Source organism: Tasmannia lanceolata, unplaced genomic scaffold (genome assembly GCF_043159265.1).
Source record: "Tasmannia lanceolata isolate RefF3 unplaced genomic scaffold, GAP_Taslan_0.1 ptg000015l, whole genome shotgun sequence".
Lineage (NCBI taxonomy): Eukaryota > Viridiplantae > Streptophyta > Magnoliopsida > Canellales > Winteraceae > Tasmannia > Tasmannia lanceolata.
The window spans coordinates 51,276,789-51,297,740 of record NW_027518692.1 but is presented as its reverse complement, the minus strand read 5'-3'; the positions used below and the strand labels follow the sequence as shown (position 1 = coordinate 51,297,740).

At 40.2% G+C, this 20,952-nt stretch overlaps 1 protein-coding gene across 1 annotated transcript in view; it reads right to left on the bottom strand.

Annotated features, from left to right (window-relative positions):
* The window catches only part of LOC143892273 (uncharacterized), a 79,996-nt gene that overhangs the window by 58,332 nt on the left and 712 nt on the right, over positions 1-20,952 (bottom strand). Inside the window, exons 2-4 of the mRNA XM_077396766.1 lie at positions 18,457-19,191; positions 17,424-18,096; positions 15,163-15,244 (exon numbers count right to left, since the gene is read on the bottom strand). Coding sequence (XP_077252881.1) covers positions 15,163-15,244; positions 17,424-18,096; positions 18,457-19,141 — 1,440 coding nt within the window. The 5' untranslated portion in view covers positions 19,142-19,191. The remainder of the gene's footprint in view (positions 1-15,162; positions 15,245-17,423; positions 18,097-18,456; positions 19,192-20,952) is intronic.

Below are 20,952 nucleotides of genomic sequence, written 5' to 3'. Positions count from 1 at the left end.
TCTTGTCTCGAGATCCAGCTTTCGGAGTGTAATACCCCCGGAGGGGAAGAGAGTAGACGGAGCGAGCGAAAGGGGTTGGTTAAGACAAAGAGCCAGAGAGACCTCTGGACATAAGAGGAGGCTATTGCTAAAGATCTAGGGACTTGTTGAACTTAATGCCTCGTTCCTTAGTGGGCTTCAACTATCCGAGCAAAAGAGTGAACTTGTGGCACAATCTTGCAAATGGTCCCTTGATGCGGAGGTGTGAGCACCTAAGTCTTTGGGTTTGGGGGCGGGGCGGAGCGGAGCGGAGCATGGAAGGACTGCTATGCTTGATTTCGATCATACGGATCGGTTCATGGCATAGGTCTATGCCTTGAACTTCCAAGTCATGAGCCTTGGCGGATTTGTGCATGGCATCATCATACCTCGAAGTGGTTGGACTTGCACTTGGCTTGAGGGTCTGGTGTTAGATGAACTCGTGATGCAGGCTGATCACAAGAGTGAGTTAAATGTGGGGAGCGGCAAGAGCGAGCTAAGTAGTACGAGTACGCTCGAACACTTTGGAGATCATAAGCATAAACAAAGCAACAAAAGGAGTTGGGTGTGTAGGGCTTCTAGGGCCTTATACTGCAAAAAGGATGTCCTTAGCATATGCGTATGGTGGAGCGCCACACGGGTTTTTCTATGAGAACGAGAAAAGGCATGTGACACCTTAACACTTAAGTACATGTGGATGTGGGAGAACCGTTTGAAAATCACAATAGATAACGAAGTGTTTTCGTGGTTAATATCGAAGACTGGTCGATAAGCTAATCTATTTGTCAATCACATGACCAAATATCTCTTTTGTTGTGAGTTGGGTAGTCAACTATGCAGCCTCAGTGCAACATTGGAATGCAATTGTTCACATCTTGAGGTATCTCAAGGGAAATCCAAATGGCATATGAAAGTTAAAGGATACACAAATGCAGATAGAGTTGGTTAGTCTTCTATAGGAGGTTGACTACATATTTTACGTTTCTGGGTAGAATATTGTCACGTGGAAGAATGAAAGCATAATGCAGTGGCATAATCAAGTAGCACACCATTGGCTACTTCTTAGGAATTCTAAGTCGAGAGGTTGAAAATATGTAGTTGATTTACTTAAAGAGACAGGATTAATTGAAGCAAAGCTTCTTACCATGCCTATGGAGGTTAATGATATAGCATATGTTGAGAACCATTTGAAAATCATGGTAGATATCGAAGAATAGTTGATAAGCTAATATATTTGACTATCACGAGACCACATATCTTTTTTGTCATGAGTTGGGTAGTCAATAATGCAGCCTCTTTGAGTGCCATATTGGAATGCAGTTGTTCATATCTTGAGCTATCCCAAGGGAAGTCCAATTCAAGAAATTCTATACAGATCCAAAGTGCATATAGAAGTTAAAGGCTACACAAATGTGGATTGGGCTGGTTCGCTTTCTAATAGGAGATCGGCTACAGGATATTGTACATTTGTAGGTGGAAATATGGGAGTGTAGAAGAGTAAAAAGTAGTGTGGTGGCACAATCTGGTGCAGGAAAAGAATATAGAGCCATGGCACACAAAACTTGTTAGTTGGTTTGGCTGTGATCATTATCAGAATAACTAAAATTCAAGGTTAATGTTACACAAAGGTTATATTGTGATGACCAGGCAGCGACACATATTGCAAATAACCTAGTTTTTCAGGACAAACAAATACATTAAGATTTTTTTTAAAAGGTGACAATAATATTTATAATTCATACTCATAAGTACATTAGAAATGGACCAGGAGTCCCTCCATGGTTACAAGCATGAAAGTAACAAAACAATCTCCAGCAAGAACAGAGAGACTTTAGAAGGGTAAAAAAAACTATCTATCCATGGCCTTGTCATAAAATTCACTATCCAGATCTTACAGGATGACTATCAGGGAGGTCTTTAGGAGTCGTCGGAACATTCCCTCGGAAGGACCTCATTCGGCGGATTTTCTTTGCACCTATGGTGCAAACCTCGAGCGGTTATCAGAACCTTACCTGTCATGCTTAGATAGAGGTTATTTTTCCATGGAAGTCTTTGATTCCCTCAAATTTTTATCTTTGTTGCAGAAGACTGTTATTCTCTTTTAGGCAAGGAGTTGGTGTGGTCAGCCCTCCTTGGTCTCACTGGCCCACACCGCGCTCACACACCGACTCTCTGGGGAGTTTGGAAGAGTGGGATACTAGGGGAGAAGGTTGGATTTTGGAGCTAGAAAAGCTCCTGTGCGAAGAGCAGTGGAAGTCAATCGAAGACCAGTTCGAATGGGAGTGATTGGATGTGTACAAAATGCAGCTATAGAAATTTTGGTTCGCGCACCGCGTGCAGGAAGTGTTCTACACCACGACATAAAGAAATCTCTACATTAGCTTGGAGACCTAAAAAGCTTCAAGTTGCAAATTGCAATGATATTAACCAATGTTTGGAGGTTCCAGGCTCTGTGATGGAAGATAGAAAGAAAAATCTCAAGAGTTGTCTTATTGGAACTTTAAAATCTCGCTCCTAGCTTCTGGAAGACGTCTGGGCATGGGCTAAACATTTCTGGGGCCTTCCAGAGTTGGATAAGCCTTTCGCCATTAGTATCGTGAACATTTTATTCCGCTTTGATTCCGAATCTCAGGCCACCTCCATCCTTCGTCGTGGAGGTGATGCTTTTGGAGGATATCTTTCTTCCCTCCAGACCTGGTTTCCTGCCTACAACACAGGTGCCAAGCTGGTTCGGCTGAGGTTTTATGATATCCCTCTTCACGCGTGGTCTGGTACCACGGTGGAGATCCTGGGTCACATTTGGGCCAGGTTCTCGAAACCCAACTTTTTGGGAATCATTCTCACTGTCTCACTTTCGCCTCCACCTTGGTTATTGATCCAGGTGGATCGTGGCTGAAGGTGGGCCCGATTGGAGGCACCACACGTAGCAATAAGTTAGAGCCCGCTGTATTTTTTTTGCCAGGATGATGTGGCATGTTTTTAGCATGGGGTTGAGACATGGCGTGGAGAGAGTCCCACTTGCACGAATGACAGAGAAATTTAAGTTTTGAGATAAACTCTATCTCATTCTTGGCAACAACCATGACATCAAAGGAGCCTACATGCCAGGATTTATCTTATCTAATTAGAGATGTGTTTTAGGAGTTCTTATCTTTTGGAAATTTGATGTAAACAGGGACATTAGTTCCCAATAATAAAAAAATCCCACGTACAGGGGATAGGAGGGGTTGCATTTTATTAGTTAAATCTACCATAGAGCTCCCATATTGGGGAAGACAAAAAAAAATTGTGAGTTGATATTTTCATCCTTAGTTCTCATTCTTTGTTAGTTTATGTTATATCAGAACCTCAAATATAAGCATCCAAACATAATTTTGGATCAAGTGGTATCAAAGCTCCGGTTCCGCCATCGTCTTGGGACCGTAAAACAATGGTGAAGCCCCCGCTTCGCGACAACAACCACGTGAAGAAGGCCTAGTACCCGTAACCGTTGAGCAAAGAGATACGGTGGAAGATCATGGAGTAGATCAAAGACTTTCACAGATCGAGACCATGATGTCGATGATGTCGCAACTGATGTCTGCCAAGGAGGCATCAACCTCCAGCCGAATCCTGAACTCACCCCCCGTGGGAAAGAGGTGGAGGTCGAAAATGACCGAGAAGGGGAAAAAGGAGATCCGGTGACGCAGACATCCAATTCGCAAGAGAGAATCCAGGTTCAAACCTTCAAGGTGGAGGCAAGGATCGACATGCCGATGTACGATGGCAAGGTCGACGCGGAAATATTGGATGATTGGATCAACAGGCTCAAGACGTATTTCTCGATCTACCAGTACATAGACACACAAAAGGTAAATTTTGCTGGATTAAAGCTCACTAGTCATGCCCTCACGTGGTGGAATTCCTATGCGAGAAGCAAGGGATTAGCAAACGTGACCTGGCAGCAATTCCAGAATTTGATTCGGAAGCAGTTCTACCCCCTCGGATACGAGAAAGACCGATGGGTACGATGGCAATACCTACGGCAACGATTCGACCAAACAGTGCAAGAGTACACCACAGAGTTTCACAAACAAGCCATAGTACTTGGGATCTCCTTAGAGGAGCAAGAAACCTTTATGAAATACCTAGGTGGACTACATGAGTACATTCGAGAAGAATTAAATCTCTTCCACATCGCCGATATTGAGGAAGCAAGCATCAAAGCCATGGCGATCGAAAAACGAGATCGGGGACACAAGAAGAAAGATGATCGAATAAGAGATAAATCAAAATCCGATCCAAAACCGAGCAAGTATACCAACACAGTTCATAAGGCGTGGTGTGATCATTGCAAACGGTCGGGCCACACAAGCGAGGAGTATTGGATATTACATCCTGAGCTACGACCGGCGAGATCACGAAACACAAAAACCGAGGATGACTCTAAGGCTACTTTGCATGTCGTAGAAGCAGAGGAACTTCAGGAGATGAGAAGCTAACACTCATGATCAGATCTGATGGAGCACCTTCAATTCAAGACGAACGTGAGGAGCTTTTCCACGTTCGGATCCAAGTCAAATAGAACTTGGTGGGGGCGATCATCGATCTAGGAAGCCAGAAAAATTTAATCTCCAAAGGACTAATCGCCAAGATGGGATTGACGACCACTCCACATCCACGGCCATATCCACTTGGATGGATCCAAAAAGACGTGGAAAGAAAGATCACGCGTCAATGTACGTTCATGTTTGCCATTACTGACAAGTACGTTGACGAAGTCACCTGTGAAGTGGCACCGTTAGATGTTTGCCAAGTAATTCTTGGTAGTCCGTATCTATGGGATTGCGACGCTATTTTCTACCGTAAAGAGAGAAAGTATCTGCTAGTCAAGGATGGAAAAGATTACATCATCAACCAACAGAAGGTGCCAAATCACTGATCTCCGCCACTCAAGCCAAACGATTGGTAAATGCTAGCGGCAAATTTGTGACGCTCATGACAGGGCCAAAGTCTAGTAGTCCGCAAATGACGGACACACCAAAGCCCCAACCCATCCAACCGAAAAGAGGTCTTAAGCAGAAGAAACGTACTCGAAAAGCCCATCAACCAAGACGAGGCAAAAGCAGTTACCGACCCGTGCCGCAACCCAAGAAAGGCCAGGTTGAGCGTCATTCAATTGAAAAGGGTAGACCCAAGCCGAGCCAATCAAGGTGGACGTGTCAGGGTGGGGGGCCAATAGCCTTCTCCCATCTTGATTGTTGATTTTGCATGAGCAAAATTCCCCAAAAGCGGGGAGCCATGATCCACGTGGATCGTGGCTGAAGGTGGGCCCGATTGGAGGCACCACACGTAGCAATAAGTTAGAGTACGCATGTATATTTTTTGCCAGAATGATGTGGCATGTTTTTAGTATGGGGTTGATGACATGGCGTGGAGAGAGTCCTACTTGCACGAGTGAAAGAGAAATTCAAGTTTTGAAATAAACACTATCTCATTCTTGGCAACAACCGTGACATCAAAGGAGCCTACATGCCAGGATTTATCTTATCTAATTAGAGATGTGTTTTAGGAGTTCTTATCTTTTGGAAATTTGATGTAAACAGGGACATTAGTTCCCAATAAAAATAAAAAAAATCCCACGTACAAGGGATAGGAGGGGTTGCATTTTATTAGTTAAATCTACCATAGAGCTCCCATATTGGGGAAGACAAAAAAAATTGTGAGTTGATATTTTCATCCTTAGGTCTCATTCTTTGTTAGTTTATGTTATATTAGAACCTCAAATATAAGCATTCAAACATAATTTTGGATCAGTTATATCCCTTTGGACCTGTTTGGTTTGTAGGAAAGATCTTTCCACCTTGGAAAGTCTTTCCAGGGAAATCTTTTTCCTTTCCTTTCCTCTCAAAGGAACTCCTTTTCGTCGTTTGGTACAACACAGCTTAAATAGAAAGCTTTTTCCTAGAAAGTTATTCATTTCGTTTGGATGCATGTTAATTGGAAAGGAAATATGATCAATATTGTGAAGCACATATCTTGTGTATGGAACATAACCTGCTTCCTTCATCTGCCCACTCAATTCCTTCATCTTGTAGCGATCCCCAAACCTTGTTGGCATTTGTGGCAGCCCAATATTCACCCAACCATGTTCTTCCCCTCAGCATGTTGATTCGCATTCGTTTCTTCTGTGTTGTGGCAGGCTCCCTAAAACCACATAGAAAGCCTCTTTTCATTTATGCAATTTCAATGGCAAGGGTTATATTTCAAGCTCTCTTGTAGTCATTACTGAATTGCAAATCAGATGTTTTTTTTTCAAAGAACCTGTTGTAGTCAATGCCTTTTCCTTCCAAGATGGAAAGACCAATCCTTGTGGAAAAGGGTTTCCTTTCCACATCTTTCCACATCTTTCCACTTCTTTCTTGCAAACCAAACAGGCCCTTTGTGGAAATCAATTCCCCAGTTTATTAATTTAAGGGTGGACTCTAATATGTTTTCGGTGGGAGTTAAGGTGGTCTCTATTAATTTAAGGGTGAACTCTAATATTTTTTCGGTGGGAGTTAAGGTGGTCTCTATTAATTTAAGGGTGGACTCTAATATTTTTTCGGTGGGAGTTAAGGTGGTCTCTGAGGACAGTATAAATTCTCTGGCATTGTCGGTGGTGGGAGAAGTTAGTAGTAAAGACAATTTGCCACTTTTTGAGGGATCTGTCCAAATTCCTAATGATATAGGATCATCGGCGGCAGTTCTTCCACAGGAAAAGGTGGCAGAGGCGACTGGAGGAGGGTCTACTCCGGTGGTGGTCCCCAATTCAAATTTTGAATTCCCCACCAACCCACTTGCTTCCCCTGAGGCTATCCCGTTTTCGTCAGAAAGTAGGGAGCGGGTTACAAGCTTTGTGGGTCCTCCAACTGCAAGAAAATCACCGTTGGTCAGAATCGTGTGCAAGGGATCCTATGGGAGGAGGAAAAACAATTGGCAATTTCTTGTCTGGAAATTAGGCGTCAATCTCTGGAATCTGATCAGAATCGTGTGCAAGGGATCCCAATAACGAAAGATACTTAGCGATTAGAACAGCTTAAAGATGATAGTGATAAGGGTAAAGGCCTTTCAGCCAGCCGTTGACGTTCCTGGACATCCCGAAATGGAGAGGTTTAACAATTTCTTAGAAATGGGACATGCACTGGGGTTTACGTATCAGGAGAATCTTGATAAGACCAGGGAGATGTTCTTCGGATCGCAATCTAGAATCGTTGAAGACAGCATAGACAGAGAAAAGGTGGATGAATCAACCAGAATTGTGAAGGGTTAAGAAGAGAAGGAGAGAACAGAGAAGAATTAGAGGAAAAGGAGAAGGAATGGAGTAGAGAGGATTGGAAATATGAATTTGAGAGGAGGAGTTGTAGAAAATAACAAAAATATGATTCCAACCCAGTGAGACTGGATTATCTTTATGATAGGTTAGGGTGGACTTATTGGCTTCTAGAGATGTCATGTTAACCAAGGTTCCACTTTTGGGCTTAAGGATTGGAAAATGCTTCTCCTAGGACTTTTCTTAACAGTATCGATAGGCAACATACCCAGAATTTAGTTTCTGTTTGCGGTGAACTCAGAGATTTTCTATTGCTCTGTTTTGTCTGGTAGTTTTAGCTAGGTTGTTTTTTGGGGGCGGGAGTTTAGAGGGGTGGAAGTCAAAGGGGGCAACTCCATTTACATCCCCAGCTTTGCCACTTGATGCTTTCGTGGATCTAGGCTGTTGGCCAGCTAGTGAGTGGTGGCATATCTCACATAGGTGGTACATACTTGGTGGTTGGATGATGATGCAAAGAATTCAGTTCTTTTGTGTAAACACGGGGATGATTATAAACCAATGACAATGCTTTGCTTATCTTTTGGACTGGTGCCGGCATGTCAGCCCAGTCCGCATTAATATTTTGTAACGCGGGATGGGACTACTGGTCCCGATTGCTATCTTAATATTAATGAAATATGTCAACTTTAAAAAAAAAAGACTATCTATCCAATTTCCTGAACATCCTTAACCTCGCGAGCATACAAATCCTATGCAATCATCACTTGTAATATTGAATACTTTTCCTTCCTGGGGTCAACCCAACGAAACCACTACTATACCATAGAGCTCCCTTCGCGGTGGCAAGTTAATAAGAGACTCGACAATAGACAAGCAACTGCATCGTTCGTACACACATCTTGCTCCTCAAAATAGAGAAGAAAATACATCCAATCGGCGAAGAACAAGGTTTCTCAAGCCACTCCGATGTTCCTTTTAATATCTTCCACTTAGCATAACTGTTGAGGAAAAACACTGCTAGGGCCCTGCCTTGAACAAACTCTCCAACTCCATTAATACTTTCCTTAAATGAAAAAAACTTCACACTCTAACCCAGAAATACTCCTCCACCATAGAGAACTTTTAACCATAAACTTCTTTTTCCAAAAAGATCCAGACCTTCTTCAGAACCCATCAAGAGATTTTCATTAACAGACTAAAAGAACCAGACAAGAGGACACCAAAAGACTAACCCAAAAGAATACATACAACTAGCGAGATGAGGGAGAGCATTCTAGGCACTAGGGTCAAAAGACGGCTCTTTCTACCCTGACCCTCGCTTTTCTCCTTTTCCTCCCCATTGTCCTTTGGAGGATGGTCACCCGTCCCTGACTCATAAACATCCCCTATTGCGAAGAAGTCATCCACCTCCTCCCATATACTAGCCTCCTCTTTTCTCCGACAAGACACCTGAATCTCCGAGAAAGCCTTCAGCCTTTCTTTCGCTCTTTGCACAGACACCCATATTTGCCTCCTTTCCTCTCTTCTGCCAGGGCCTTTTGAAAATAAGGGAGTTTGTATTTAGGGACAGAATTTTTTAATATCACTCGTTCCCGCTAAGCTAAAGAATTCCTCTATATTTTTTCTAGCATCCGCCTTAAACTGCTTCTAGTCCTTCTTAAGAATCTCCATTTCTAACTCTTTTGGTGTCGGAGGCCCTTCGTAAGGCCTTTGCTCTGACTTTTAGTGGTTTTTTGCTTTACTTATGATGAGTCCTCACACTCGACCTTCCTTTTCCCTTTCCTATCTTCCCCATCTCCTTTTCCTGAACAGTTAGGGTTTTCCATTAGAGCTTGAGAAGAGGACTGTACTTTTTTTTCTTGATCTTCGCTGCCTTAAGATGACCCTAAAGCTTCCTTTTAAATAGTGATAAGTCTCCTTTAAAAGCCCGAGGCGTCAAGAACTTGGGGTAATGATTATTTATTTTGGATTCACCGCCTCTTCTCGAGATAGAGTCTTCTCCTTTACAGCAGCTCTTCGAATTCCATACCAGAGGGACACATTTTCCTCTGAAATGACGCCTGCCTTTCTTAGCCCAATGGACAATACCACGTGACTTACCGAGGCTCTCATTAGATTTTCTTCAGCCCTTCAACAGGCTCTCATTACCTTCCCATGAAGCGTGCTTACGGCTTCAATTGAGAGCCATTAATTTTGTCCATGACTGCTCTGAAAATCCTCATGATTAGAGTTTCCTCCTTTTCCTGATTCTTTCTTTCCTAGACTAGACGAAAGCATCCTTGAATCTTGGAGAACGGACCGGGACCTCTCATTTAGTTCAAATTCGAAAAAATTGGGCAACGGCTCTTTTTTCTCCCTTGATCCATTCCTTGGAAAAAAAATTCCTTGGTTTGCATTGATTGGGATTCTCTTTGGCTGACACATGCTACTATTCATGTCTTCGGCCACTAAGGAAGCATTAGGAGATCCTTCTTTGTTGGATAAAGATTCACTAGATGGCATCCCTTCTTCTACCTCTTCAACATGAATCAGAAAACTGCTTGAACCTATTTTAAGATGAATAAAAGGAATGTGGTATTTCCATTCCGTGGATAAGATCTTGGCCGAGGCATATCTCATACAATGATCACGGCTGCCAGTCAGCTGAACTTCCATTACTTGCCCAAAATGCTTTCCCAGAGCTTCAAATGTTGATGAGGTCCATGCATGGAGCTGAAAATCGTAGAATCTGATACATCTAGCTTTTACTGAAGAGGTTATCAATTGATTCCGTACTTTCAGCGATGAGAGGAAACCACATAAGGCCTCTGATCCTTGGTGAAGAAGCCTTTCAACTAGGGTTTCCGAATCGAAGGTGAAAAGGACTAGTAATGGCCCAATCGAGAAAGCTTTTGGTAATTGGGGCAAATTCCAGAGACTTTTAGCTCTTATCCAAATCTCGTCCAAACTCCATTTGTTGTTAGTTATTGCTCCCATCAAACATCTTTTAAGGGCTAATGATCGCTCTTCGACCTGCTTAATAGGTATCCTGAGCTCCGGCGGACCATTGCAGGTTCCAAACGAGTAGGTTGAATCACCAAATCCACCTAGATGGTTCCTTCTTTGCACTCTCTCCATACGGCATCTCCAACACCCTTGACAGAGGCTGTAACCCCCAAAATTCCTATATCCACATCCTGGGCATTTCCAATCTGACAAATAGGAAGCATAAATGGTCCTCCTACTTCTCCTCCCCTCAACCCTGTCTCTCTTTTGAGGACATCCCAGCCATTACGAGGAATATGTTTTCTTCCATTCCTCACATCAGAGGGATGGGGCAGCTCAAAGGGGCTTTTGGCCACTGATCTTAGCCCTAAACGTTGAGTTTCTCTGAAGAAGAAACCCCTCTCACCAGGCACAGTCATTTTCTTTGGGATTTTTTATGCTATCTCTTTTCGACAAAAATTATAGAGGTGCAACATGAGGACTTCCCCATATTCCGAGATAATACATTAAGACTGATTCAACGTGTTGTGCAGATATCTTGTATTTTGGCATTTATACAGGACCCTGACGGACTAATGTGCGCGACGCACACATGGGTAGAGCTAGTGAAATCTTGTGTTTCTTGTGTGATTGTGTTTCTCTGCATCGTTCTTTTGTTATTTTGTTGCACATCGTGTTTGATCCATGTTGAGAAGTATTTCTTGAATTTTCTACACAAGGTTAATATTCCACTGAGGTTATATTGTTATAACAAGGCAGCTACACATATTACAAATAACCTAGTTTTTCAGGAGGAACAAATATATTAAGATTTGTTGTCATTATGTTCGACACAAAGTGATCAACGAGGAATTGTTTGCTCCATTATTTCGATCACAGTATCAACTCAACTCAACTCAACAAAGCCTTTGTCCCAAACTAGTTCGGGTCGGCTAAATGAATCCTTTAGAAAAATTTCATGAAGAATGTGAAAGGAATATATCTGGCTCTAATCCTGGCTCTAGTTGGTTTCTTCTACGTGGATCATTTTCTTCCATTCTATCCTATCCAAGGTCATGTTCTCTGTTACGTTCCTAGCTATCAAGTCTCTCCTCACTGTTTCTACCCAAGTTGTTTTCGGTCTGCCCCTACCTCTTTTTACTCCACCAATTTGGCATGAGTCGCCTCTTCTCACCGGAGCATCCAAAGGACTACGTTGGATATGTCCAAACCATCTTAAGCGGTGCTCTCTCATCTTCTCCTCAATTGGTACACCCCCACCTTTTTACGACTGTCTTCATTTTTAAGTCTATCTAACCCTGTGTGGCCGCATACAAGGTTTTAAATTTCGGTTTCGGTACCCATTTTAGACCTCACCGAAATCTAAAATTTTGGCGAAATCCGAAATTTCGTATTTTCTCCTAAAATTTCAGACCGAATTTTCGAAATTTCGACGAAATCCGAAATTTCAGACTTGTTTTTTTTTAAATGGCATTTTCTCGAAATTTTGAGAAATTTCGGTTTCGGTCCCCACCAAAATCTAAAATTTCGGATTTCGGCCAAAATTTAAAACCATGGCCGCACATCGATCTAAGCATTCGCATCTCCGCTACACTCATCTTATGCACATGATGCTTCTTAGTGGCCCAATATTCTAAGTTGTACAACATGGCTGGCCTCACAGCTGTCTTATAAAACCTTCCCTTCAACTTGGTAGGGATTTTACGGTCGCACAAAACTCCTGAGGCAAGCTTCCACTTCAAGCAACCTGCTCTTATTCTATGGTTAACATCCACTTCATCTCTCCTTCCTTATGTATAATTGAACCAAGATAGCGAAAGATATCCCTCTTAGGTACCTCCTGTCCAATCATATTTACTACATCCTCATCCCACTTCCTTCCATTACTAAAGTTGCATTCCATATATTCTGTCTTAGTCCTACTCAGTCTAAAACCTTTGGATTCCAAAGTAGTTCTCCATAACTCTAACTTAGTATTTACTCCAGCTTTGGTTTCGTCTGATTTCGTCGATTAATACTATGTCATCTGCAAATAACATACACCACGGCACTTCATCCTGGATACCATAAGCTCATCTATCACTAGCGTAAAAAGATAAGGGCTTAAAGCTGATCCTTGGTGCAATCCTATTGTAATTGGAAACTCACTAGACGTGCCATCCGTGGTTCTGACACTAGTTACTGCTCCATCGTACATATCCTTAATCATATCAACATATTTAGTAGGTACTTTTTTCCTTTCAAGGACCCACCACATAACATTCCTGGGAACCCTATCATACACTTTCTCCAAATCAATGAAAACCATATGAAGGTCCTTTTCATTTTCTCTAAATCTCTCTATTAATCGTCTAATTTAGAAGATAGCTTCCATAGTCGATGGTCCAGGCATGAAGCCAAACTGATTCTCTAACACCTTAGTCTCTTTTCTTAATCTATGCTCAATTACCCTCTCCCAAAGCTTCATGGTGTGACTCATTAGCTTGATTCCCCGGTAATTTGTGCAATTCTGAATATCCCCTTTATTCTTATAAATAGGTATTAATGTACTCTTCCTCCACTCATCAGAAATCTTCTTAGTCTTCAAAATATTGTTAAATAATGTAGTTAACCAAACCAAACCCACATCACCCAAGCATCTCCAAGTCTCAATAGGAATGTCGTCAGGCCCCCTAGCCTTATCTAATTTCATATTTTTCATGGCTACTCTTACCTCTGATGTTCGGATTCTACGAACAAACCTCCAGTTTGTATCATCAAAAGCGTTATCAAGTTCTCCCAAATTCGCTACAGGTTCTCCATTAAACAACTTATCGAAGAAACTTCTCCACCTCTCTTTAACCTTATATTCTTTTACTAACAATCTTTGATTGTCGTCTTTGATGCATTTTATATGATTCAAGTCCCTGCTCTTCCTTTCTCTCATCTTAGCAAGCTTGCAAACATCTTCTTCACCCTCTTTCATCCATAACCTGTGGTACAAATCCTCATATGCCTTGCCTCTAGCTTCCCTTCCTACCTTCTTAGCTTCTTTTCTAGCCAATTTATACTTCTCAATGTTCTCCTCATTTCTCCACTTGTGCAAATATTTATAATACTCTCTTTTAGACCTAATCGCCTTTTGGACCTCCTCATTCCACCACCATGTGTCTTTAGAGGGCGGCCCAGTTCCTCTAGATTCTCCAAGTACCTCTCTAGCCACTTTCCTGATATAACTAGACATCCCATTCCATATAATATTAGTCCCCTCGTCAAGACTCCAAGGTCCTTCTTTAAGCAGTCTATCCTTAAACACCTTTAGTTTTCCCCTTTGAGATCCCACCACCTAGTCCTCGGATGTCTAAACATCTATATTTTCTCCTCCAACGTTTGATGCATAAATCCAACACCACCAGCCTATGTTGTGTGACTAAACACTCCCCGGGTATGACTTTACAATCTTTACACGCAACTCCGTCCTCTCTCCTAGTAAGGATAAAATCTATCTAGCTACAGTTGCCACTGCTAAAGGTTATCAAGTGTGAATCTCTTTTCTTAAAAAAAAAAGTATTTGTTAACATCAAATCATATGCCACTGCAAACCCTAAAATATCTTCCCCTGCCTCATTCCTATTTCCAAAACCCAATCCGCCATGAACGGCCAACAATATCAATTGGATGATATTTTCACCAAAGTCATAAGCTTTAACAGATTAGATTTTATTTGTTCCAAGTTGGTGTGAATGACATTTATGTTCCAACTGGAGGGGTGCATTGCAAAGTACTTGTAATTATGGTAAGGCCCGTCACTTAAGTGACGAACGTATGTTTATGTTTATACAGGATGGGGCCCCTAATTACTAAGTACATGAATAGCATACTTGCAGGTAGATTGATTTACAGTAATATATAAGGGATGAGAGTCGTGGGGTTGGATTTCAACCCTAATGAATTCTTCCCCTTCTTTTCTTTCTTTTTCCCCGTCGTCCTCTTCTCTCTTTGGTTTGTAACATGGCAAAACTTGAAATTTCTCGAGGTACAAAAAAAATGTGGACGATTTATCGTATATAACAAAAAAAAAAAAAAGGGCAGCCCAGTGCACTAGGCTCCCGCCATTGCGGGGTCTGGGGAGGGCTAAATGTAGGCAGCATATAACAAGTAATTAGGAAAAAAATAGGCTATCAACATTTTTACATGTCAAAACAATTAATACATTAGATAGATCATATTGAATTTCTTATTATGTATCTTAAGTTTTCCCTATTTTTTGTGATTTTTTCGCATTTCTTTTTGTGGGGAACTTTTTTCGTTGTCTCAGGCATTTCATCAAGACATATGTATCGTGTATATGTATGTCCAAATTTTGAGGTGTCAGATACACCACTAATACTTGAAGCAGCTAACTATGGGCAGCATTCCCTACTGGAGCTTTTCTAATGGTAGGTCTCAGTTTTCACTCCCGCTTGGGATCGCAGAGCCACAACCAAGGTTTTGAAGGTTAAAGTTGGATTCAAACAGAAATTGGCATTCTTTGAAAGTCAAACTCTATTTTCTATGACATTAAGAAGTCAATAAAGTACATCATGAAACAAATGTTCAACCATCTAGCAAGCCTTGCAATCATAAAGAAAGGCAGGTCTCCATGTTTGATCGTAGCTCATTTTTTAGTTAAGATTGTTTACTTGTCTCTCATGCATTATTTTCTTATTTCCGATGTTCCGCCTTTCTACAATTTAGAGAAACATGCATAAACATAACTAAGAAATTTATCCAATTTTAGGCTGAACAGATACAACATTGCACTACAGAGGACAAAACTCTGTCTCCACAGAGAGAGAGAGAGAGAGAGAGAGAGAGAGAGAGAGAGAGAGAGAGAGTAAAAGGCAAACCTCAGACAACAACATTTCACACAAATCTTGGCTTGTTTTGGCATTGCAAGAACAGACCTGGTTTGGTGAATCACTGTCCAATCTGTCAACAGTTGACAACATACATTGGTCAGCGAGGAAAAATGAGAGAACCACATAAATGCATAAGAAAAACTTAAAACTTAAAAACATGTATAAAATAAGGTAAGCCATAATTGATTTCTGCAAAGTTGACGGGCAGAAGCATGAAAAATTACACCGCTAATAGCCTTCGATATCCATTATCCATGATTTATCTCACACATCCAAAGATCTAGCTTCTTCTATACTTAGCAGATATCACTGAAGAATCAAGAAAATGGTATGATGCAAATGGGAGAAGTTGATAGAAAAAATAAGCAAAGACGGAAAACTACATTATGCGCAGTGCATTCAAATGATCTCCGAAGGTGTAAGAAATTAATAGCACAAACATCAGCTGTGACAAAGGAAAAATCCTTAAGTATTTGTTTTGAGCTATGCACCAAAGGTGACAAACTCTTAAACTTAAACTAAGGATCTTTTTTTTTAATGGGAAGGATCTATTATTAAAATACCCAGACAAAGAGCGTTGGAGCTGAGGCATGCCCCAAAGTTGATAAACTATTAAACTTAAACTAAGGATCTATTATTAAAATACCCAGACAGAGCGTTGGGGCGGATAATATCTGAAATAAACTACTGTACATTTTTTTAGCAGAAATAACCTAGTGAACATTGTCTTTTTGAAATATGACTTGACGAAAACAATTAAATAGGATCAGAATTACAATGGGTAATAACCTAGTGTACATTGTCTTATTGTTCAATAGGATCTGAATTGCAATGGGTAATAAGCTAGCGTACATTGTCTTTTTTAACCATGACTTGTAGCACACAATTCAATAGGAACTGAATTAAAATCGATCACACCTCAAAATCATGGCCATGTGGCAGCAGAAAGAAATAAAATACCCCTTTGGATTCACAGATTTTTTTATGAAAAATAGACAATAATGGGCCTTCTCTCTTCTTTTTTTGTTTTTCTTTTCTTTCTTTTTTTCTAAATGGAGACTGTACCAGGCTTTGTTTCGATCTGTACTGTCCCGAGAAATAGATCATTTAACCCGTACCACTCTACAGAACAAATGCAAGTGCGTGTGGAAGGTGATAGACAAACACTAAAAACTTTCATCCCCAGCAACCTAAGATGACCTTTTATACAAGTTACGGCAACAGTATTAACCCTCATGTGAGTACGGGTTGTGGATGGCAGTCTCTTTGTCTGCCAACTACAGACACAGAGACTGTAAAGGGAATTGCAGTAACTTGGGCAGGTATGCTTGCCATCCACAACCAAGGAAACACACCTACAATATGAGCATCATTGGACAGTTCAATAAGTCCAGCCACAAATTTCTACGTCAATGTCTTAAATATATTCATACATCAGAAACTACCATAAAACCTTGATTAGGAAACATGCATGTAGCTGTCATTTTTTAAAAAAAAGGAAAAATGTATGTTTGGTTACCTACGTACGTAGGTATGCAGATACTATGCAATGAATAATAGCATATCATGAAGCACAATTAATAATAAGCATCAGATGCTACATCATTAATATCGTATGGGACATTGAATATCTGTAAGGTGACATAAGTATAAAAGTCATAATTGTAAAATACTATGCCGTATTAACATTAAGAAGTCCAATAATATCTTCTTCTTTTTGAAAGATATGCAAATGCAACAACACATAACGCAAATGCAGTTAAAAGAGAAGGTAGCATTTTTCTTGGCTTGCAATAAATTCAAACTATATAACTGTGCCTAATTATATGAGAGCATTACTATACAACTTGTTTCAAACCCCCAAAAAGTATGAAAAAAAAAAAAAGGTTGACACATAGGTCTGGTTTGGATGTCTAATCTAATGGGTTTGGGGTTTCAATTTGTATCACATATTGCGCACACAAATTGCACCCACAACCCAATTAGATTGCACACCCAAACTAACCCTCAGGATTAGCAGTTTCTGGCCATTGGTGATGAACAGGTTAGCTAGTTAAAGCATGTGATGGTTGATGTGAAGTCATCCCTAAATAACATTTCATATAAGAGAAGTCTTTGAAAAAACTAACATGCTCATAAATGTAATTATCTAGCCACACAATATGCATCCACTGAATTTCATTTCTTAAGAAAGAAAAGGAAGCATTTATGTTTCTGGAATACATTAAAAAAATAAATGGAGATAATACCGTGGCTTAAAACAGGAATCACATGTCTCAATACATCTACTCCTCTTGTGAGTGGGAGAAGAGGAAATCACATCCGGTGAAGAAGTCTCCAGAATGCAAGTTGATTTAGTCACTCCTGTAACAGATATATCAGAATCCGGACCAGTGCCATTCCTCTTCCTTTTAAAAACGGCAACATCACCAGTCCTTTCCATATCAACAGCGAGTGATTTTCCTTCAGAAGAAGTAGACAATTTTAATTCTGCAGTGGACAAGTCCTCCCTTGCCAAGCAACCCACTTCTGCCCTGTCAGCATCATCAACAGTTTCTTTTCCTTTTAATTTAACAGGAGACAATTGAAATGCACTGTCACTATCTTTCGAAACTGGTGAGCTGACTCCATTGTTGGACTCATGAACCTCCTCAGAACAAGATTTCCGCTTTCTGCTAGAAAGACCTAGGTCAATCTCCCCATCAGAATTGCTCAAGTTCACATCAGCATGCTTTCTCGAACCAGAACTAGATCCTTCAACAGCTTCTTGACCAACTTGTTCGAGATATTTTTCCCTCGAATCTCCCTTTTTACCACTGCACTCATCAACACCCTCTTCGACTTGCTTAGAACCATTAGAGTCTGTATTGTCGCTATCACATTGAGATAAATTATCCTTTCTCCTCTGCATCTCACTAATATCTACAAGAAGAAGACAGAAATAGGGGCAATTTAGAAAGAACAGCATCCAGATTCTGTCTTTGCTTTTCCAACAATGCAATTGGACAAGTGTATATGGCAATAGACAGGGCCAGCACAAAATCCTCTCCCAATATGCGGACGAGAATTGATACACACACACATACATACATATATGGCATCAATACAAGAATGGAAATACTTGCTAGAGAAAAGACATAGATAAAAAAAGTAAAATGATATTGTTTGTAATAATGTGTTCTTAGTTTCTTACATTTGCTACAAAGTATCCAAAACTGGAGTGCAACCTATTCTCAAGTCACCAAGTAATGAATAAGAGGAAACAAGGAAACCTTAATATACCTGCCTCCTTAACCTTATTTGCATGTCGCATGGAGATTGTCTTGCGTCTTCTCTTGTTCTTTTTTAATGTTAATGTGGCACCTTTACGACACCGCTTCTTGCTTTTGCTCCAATCTCTCGTTTCCACAGGCATTTGTTTGCCATTTTTCTCTTTATTTTCATTCTTCCTTTTCGCATCCAGAGAACCCGAACCCTTTTCGGACTTTTTTGAACCCGAGGAACTCTTATCCACTGCCACTCGTTTGCCACTTTTCTCTCTCTTTTCATTTTTCATTTTCGCATCCAAAGAACCTGAACCCTTTTCGGACTTTTTTGAACCTGAGGAATTCAGCAACCGGTGCTTAGAGGCTCTCTCCGATCTTCTCAGAGGACTTGGCATACTTTGCTTCTCAATACAATCCAACTTCCTCTTAACAGAAGGCGCCAAAGGTGTCTGCTTCTCAAGTCTGTCAGACTTTTGTATACTCAAAGGACTTGATGATGAGCTCTGTTTCTTTGATGATATTTCTCTTTTCTTTGATGCCGTTTCTCTGGAAGACCTTCTCAAACCAGAAGTGTCTGTCATTGCCGAGCTAGAAATAGTCGAAACTTTGGCAGCCTTTGCTTTGACACCAATGGTCTTCCTCTTTGAGACATTCTTATCATCATCCTTCAACTTCCTACATGACCGAGTAACATTTGCCATTTTCTCACTAGAAAATTACCAAGGAGCATAAATTTCAGCCATTTCTTTACCTGATAGCCATCAGAATTTTCTCTAAGAAAATGTACCAAACAACAAGAGAAAACACCATCTATTTTGATGAAATCGAGTGAAAATTGTTTCAAAAAAATCAAGTAAACATTGTTTCTAATATCAGAATGAAACGAGAAAGTCAGCCCTTTAATGCTGTCAATTTAGATTTGGATCTTTTACAAAATTCCATCACCAAACATAAATTTGGAATCGGACACAATTGAGTCAGTACTTACAGTCGTTGATTAAAAAAAAGATAAAATTCAGCCATTTTGGATTCAACTTCTTCCAACTGAAACAGTATCTATCAAATGATGACCAACTATTTTCAAGCCAGTTCAGCATCTGTTCGGTCTTTGTTTGCTAAAGTGGATACACAAACCACAAAACCAGGCAACTTTTGGCAATTTACAGGAAAATTATAGCCAAAATGCCTTCGATATTAGCCATTTACTCAAGGCAATCAAATAACCATGGATAACAAAAACACCGCAAAACCCTGGACTGTAAAGAGTGACGTAACAAATATATGGCATAGAAAATATCCACAAATGGTGCAAATGAGATGCAAAGAAATAAGGATGTTCCTAGGAAAAAAAATCCATAGCTATTCTTGCATATCCAAGTCCAACCCCTCGTCACTGTAGCAACAGAATCTCATAACATCCAGCTCTTAAGCTCGACACCCCCCCCCCCCAATCCGGCGCGCCCCACGCCCCCCCAGAACAACGAATTAACTGAAATACAATACTTTTTTCATCACTTCAAAGATAGGATATAGGTTTTACTTCGAGAAACCTAAATGTAATGAGTCAAAACAAAGAAACAATGCGCTTGACCTTTGAAAAGGAAGCCTACTTTACTCCTGAAGGAGAAAAACAAATATGGAAATGGACAAATAGCAACTTAACAATAAAACCAAAAAATGCATATTAGGATATGAGACTCAAAGAACAATAAAATCAAACACTGCATACTAGGATGCAAGATTCTGCAGGAACATGCAAAAAATCATACTTATTATATCGATAAATGCAAAAAAAAATGATGAAGTTATGGATTCCTACATGCAGTGATCTATCTCCAGTTACTAGAAAGGATGCCTTTCTTTGAATTTACTTAAAAGAACTCAAAGGAGTCTGACAATCTCTCTCAAAACAAAAAACAACTAGGTCACCAAACACTGCATATTAGGATATTAGAACCTGAGGGAAAATGCAAAAAATCTTATGTATTATATCCATAAATGCAAAAAAAAATTTAAAAAAAATTAAAAAAATTGATGAAGAGTTATGAATTCCTACATGCAATGATCTATCTCCAGTTACTAGAAAGGATGCCCGTCTTTGAATTACTTAAAAGAACTCAAAGTAGTCAATCAATCTCCCACAAAAACTAAAAATCCTAGGTCCCCAAATCTTAAAAATACCCTAGTTTCATTGAAAAATCAAAGCGACTACATTCTGATCTATGGCTGAAATAGTTAGCGCGTAATGAATTTTTTTTGGGTTATAGTCGATTTCTCCACAAAAACTAAAAACCCTAGGTCCTCAAATCATCAAAATACCCCAATTTCATTGAGAAATCAAAGCAAATAGATTCTGATCTATGGCTGAAATAGTTAGCGTGTAACGAATTTTTCTCTGGTTATAGTCGAATTGTCCACAAAAACTAAAAACCCTAGGTCCTCAAATCATCAAAATACCCAAATTACATTGAAAAAAAAAACAACTAGATTCTGATCTACGATTTTTTTTTTC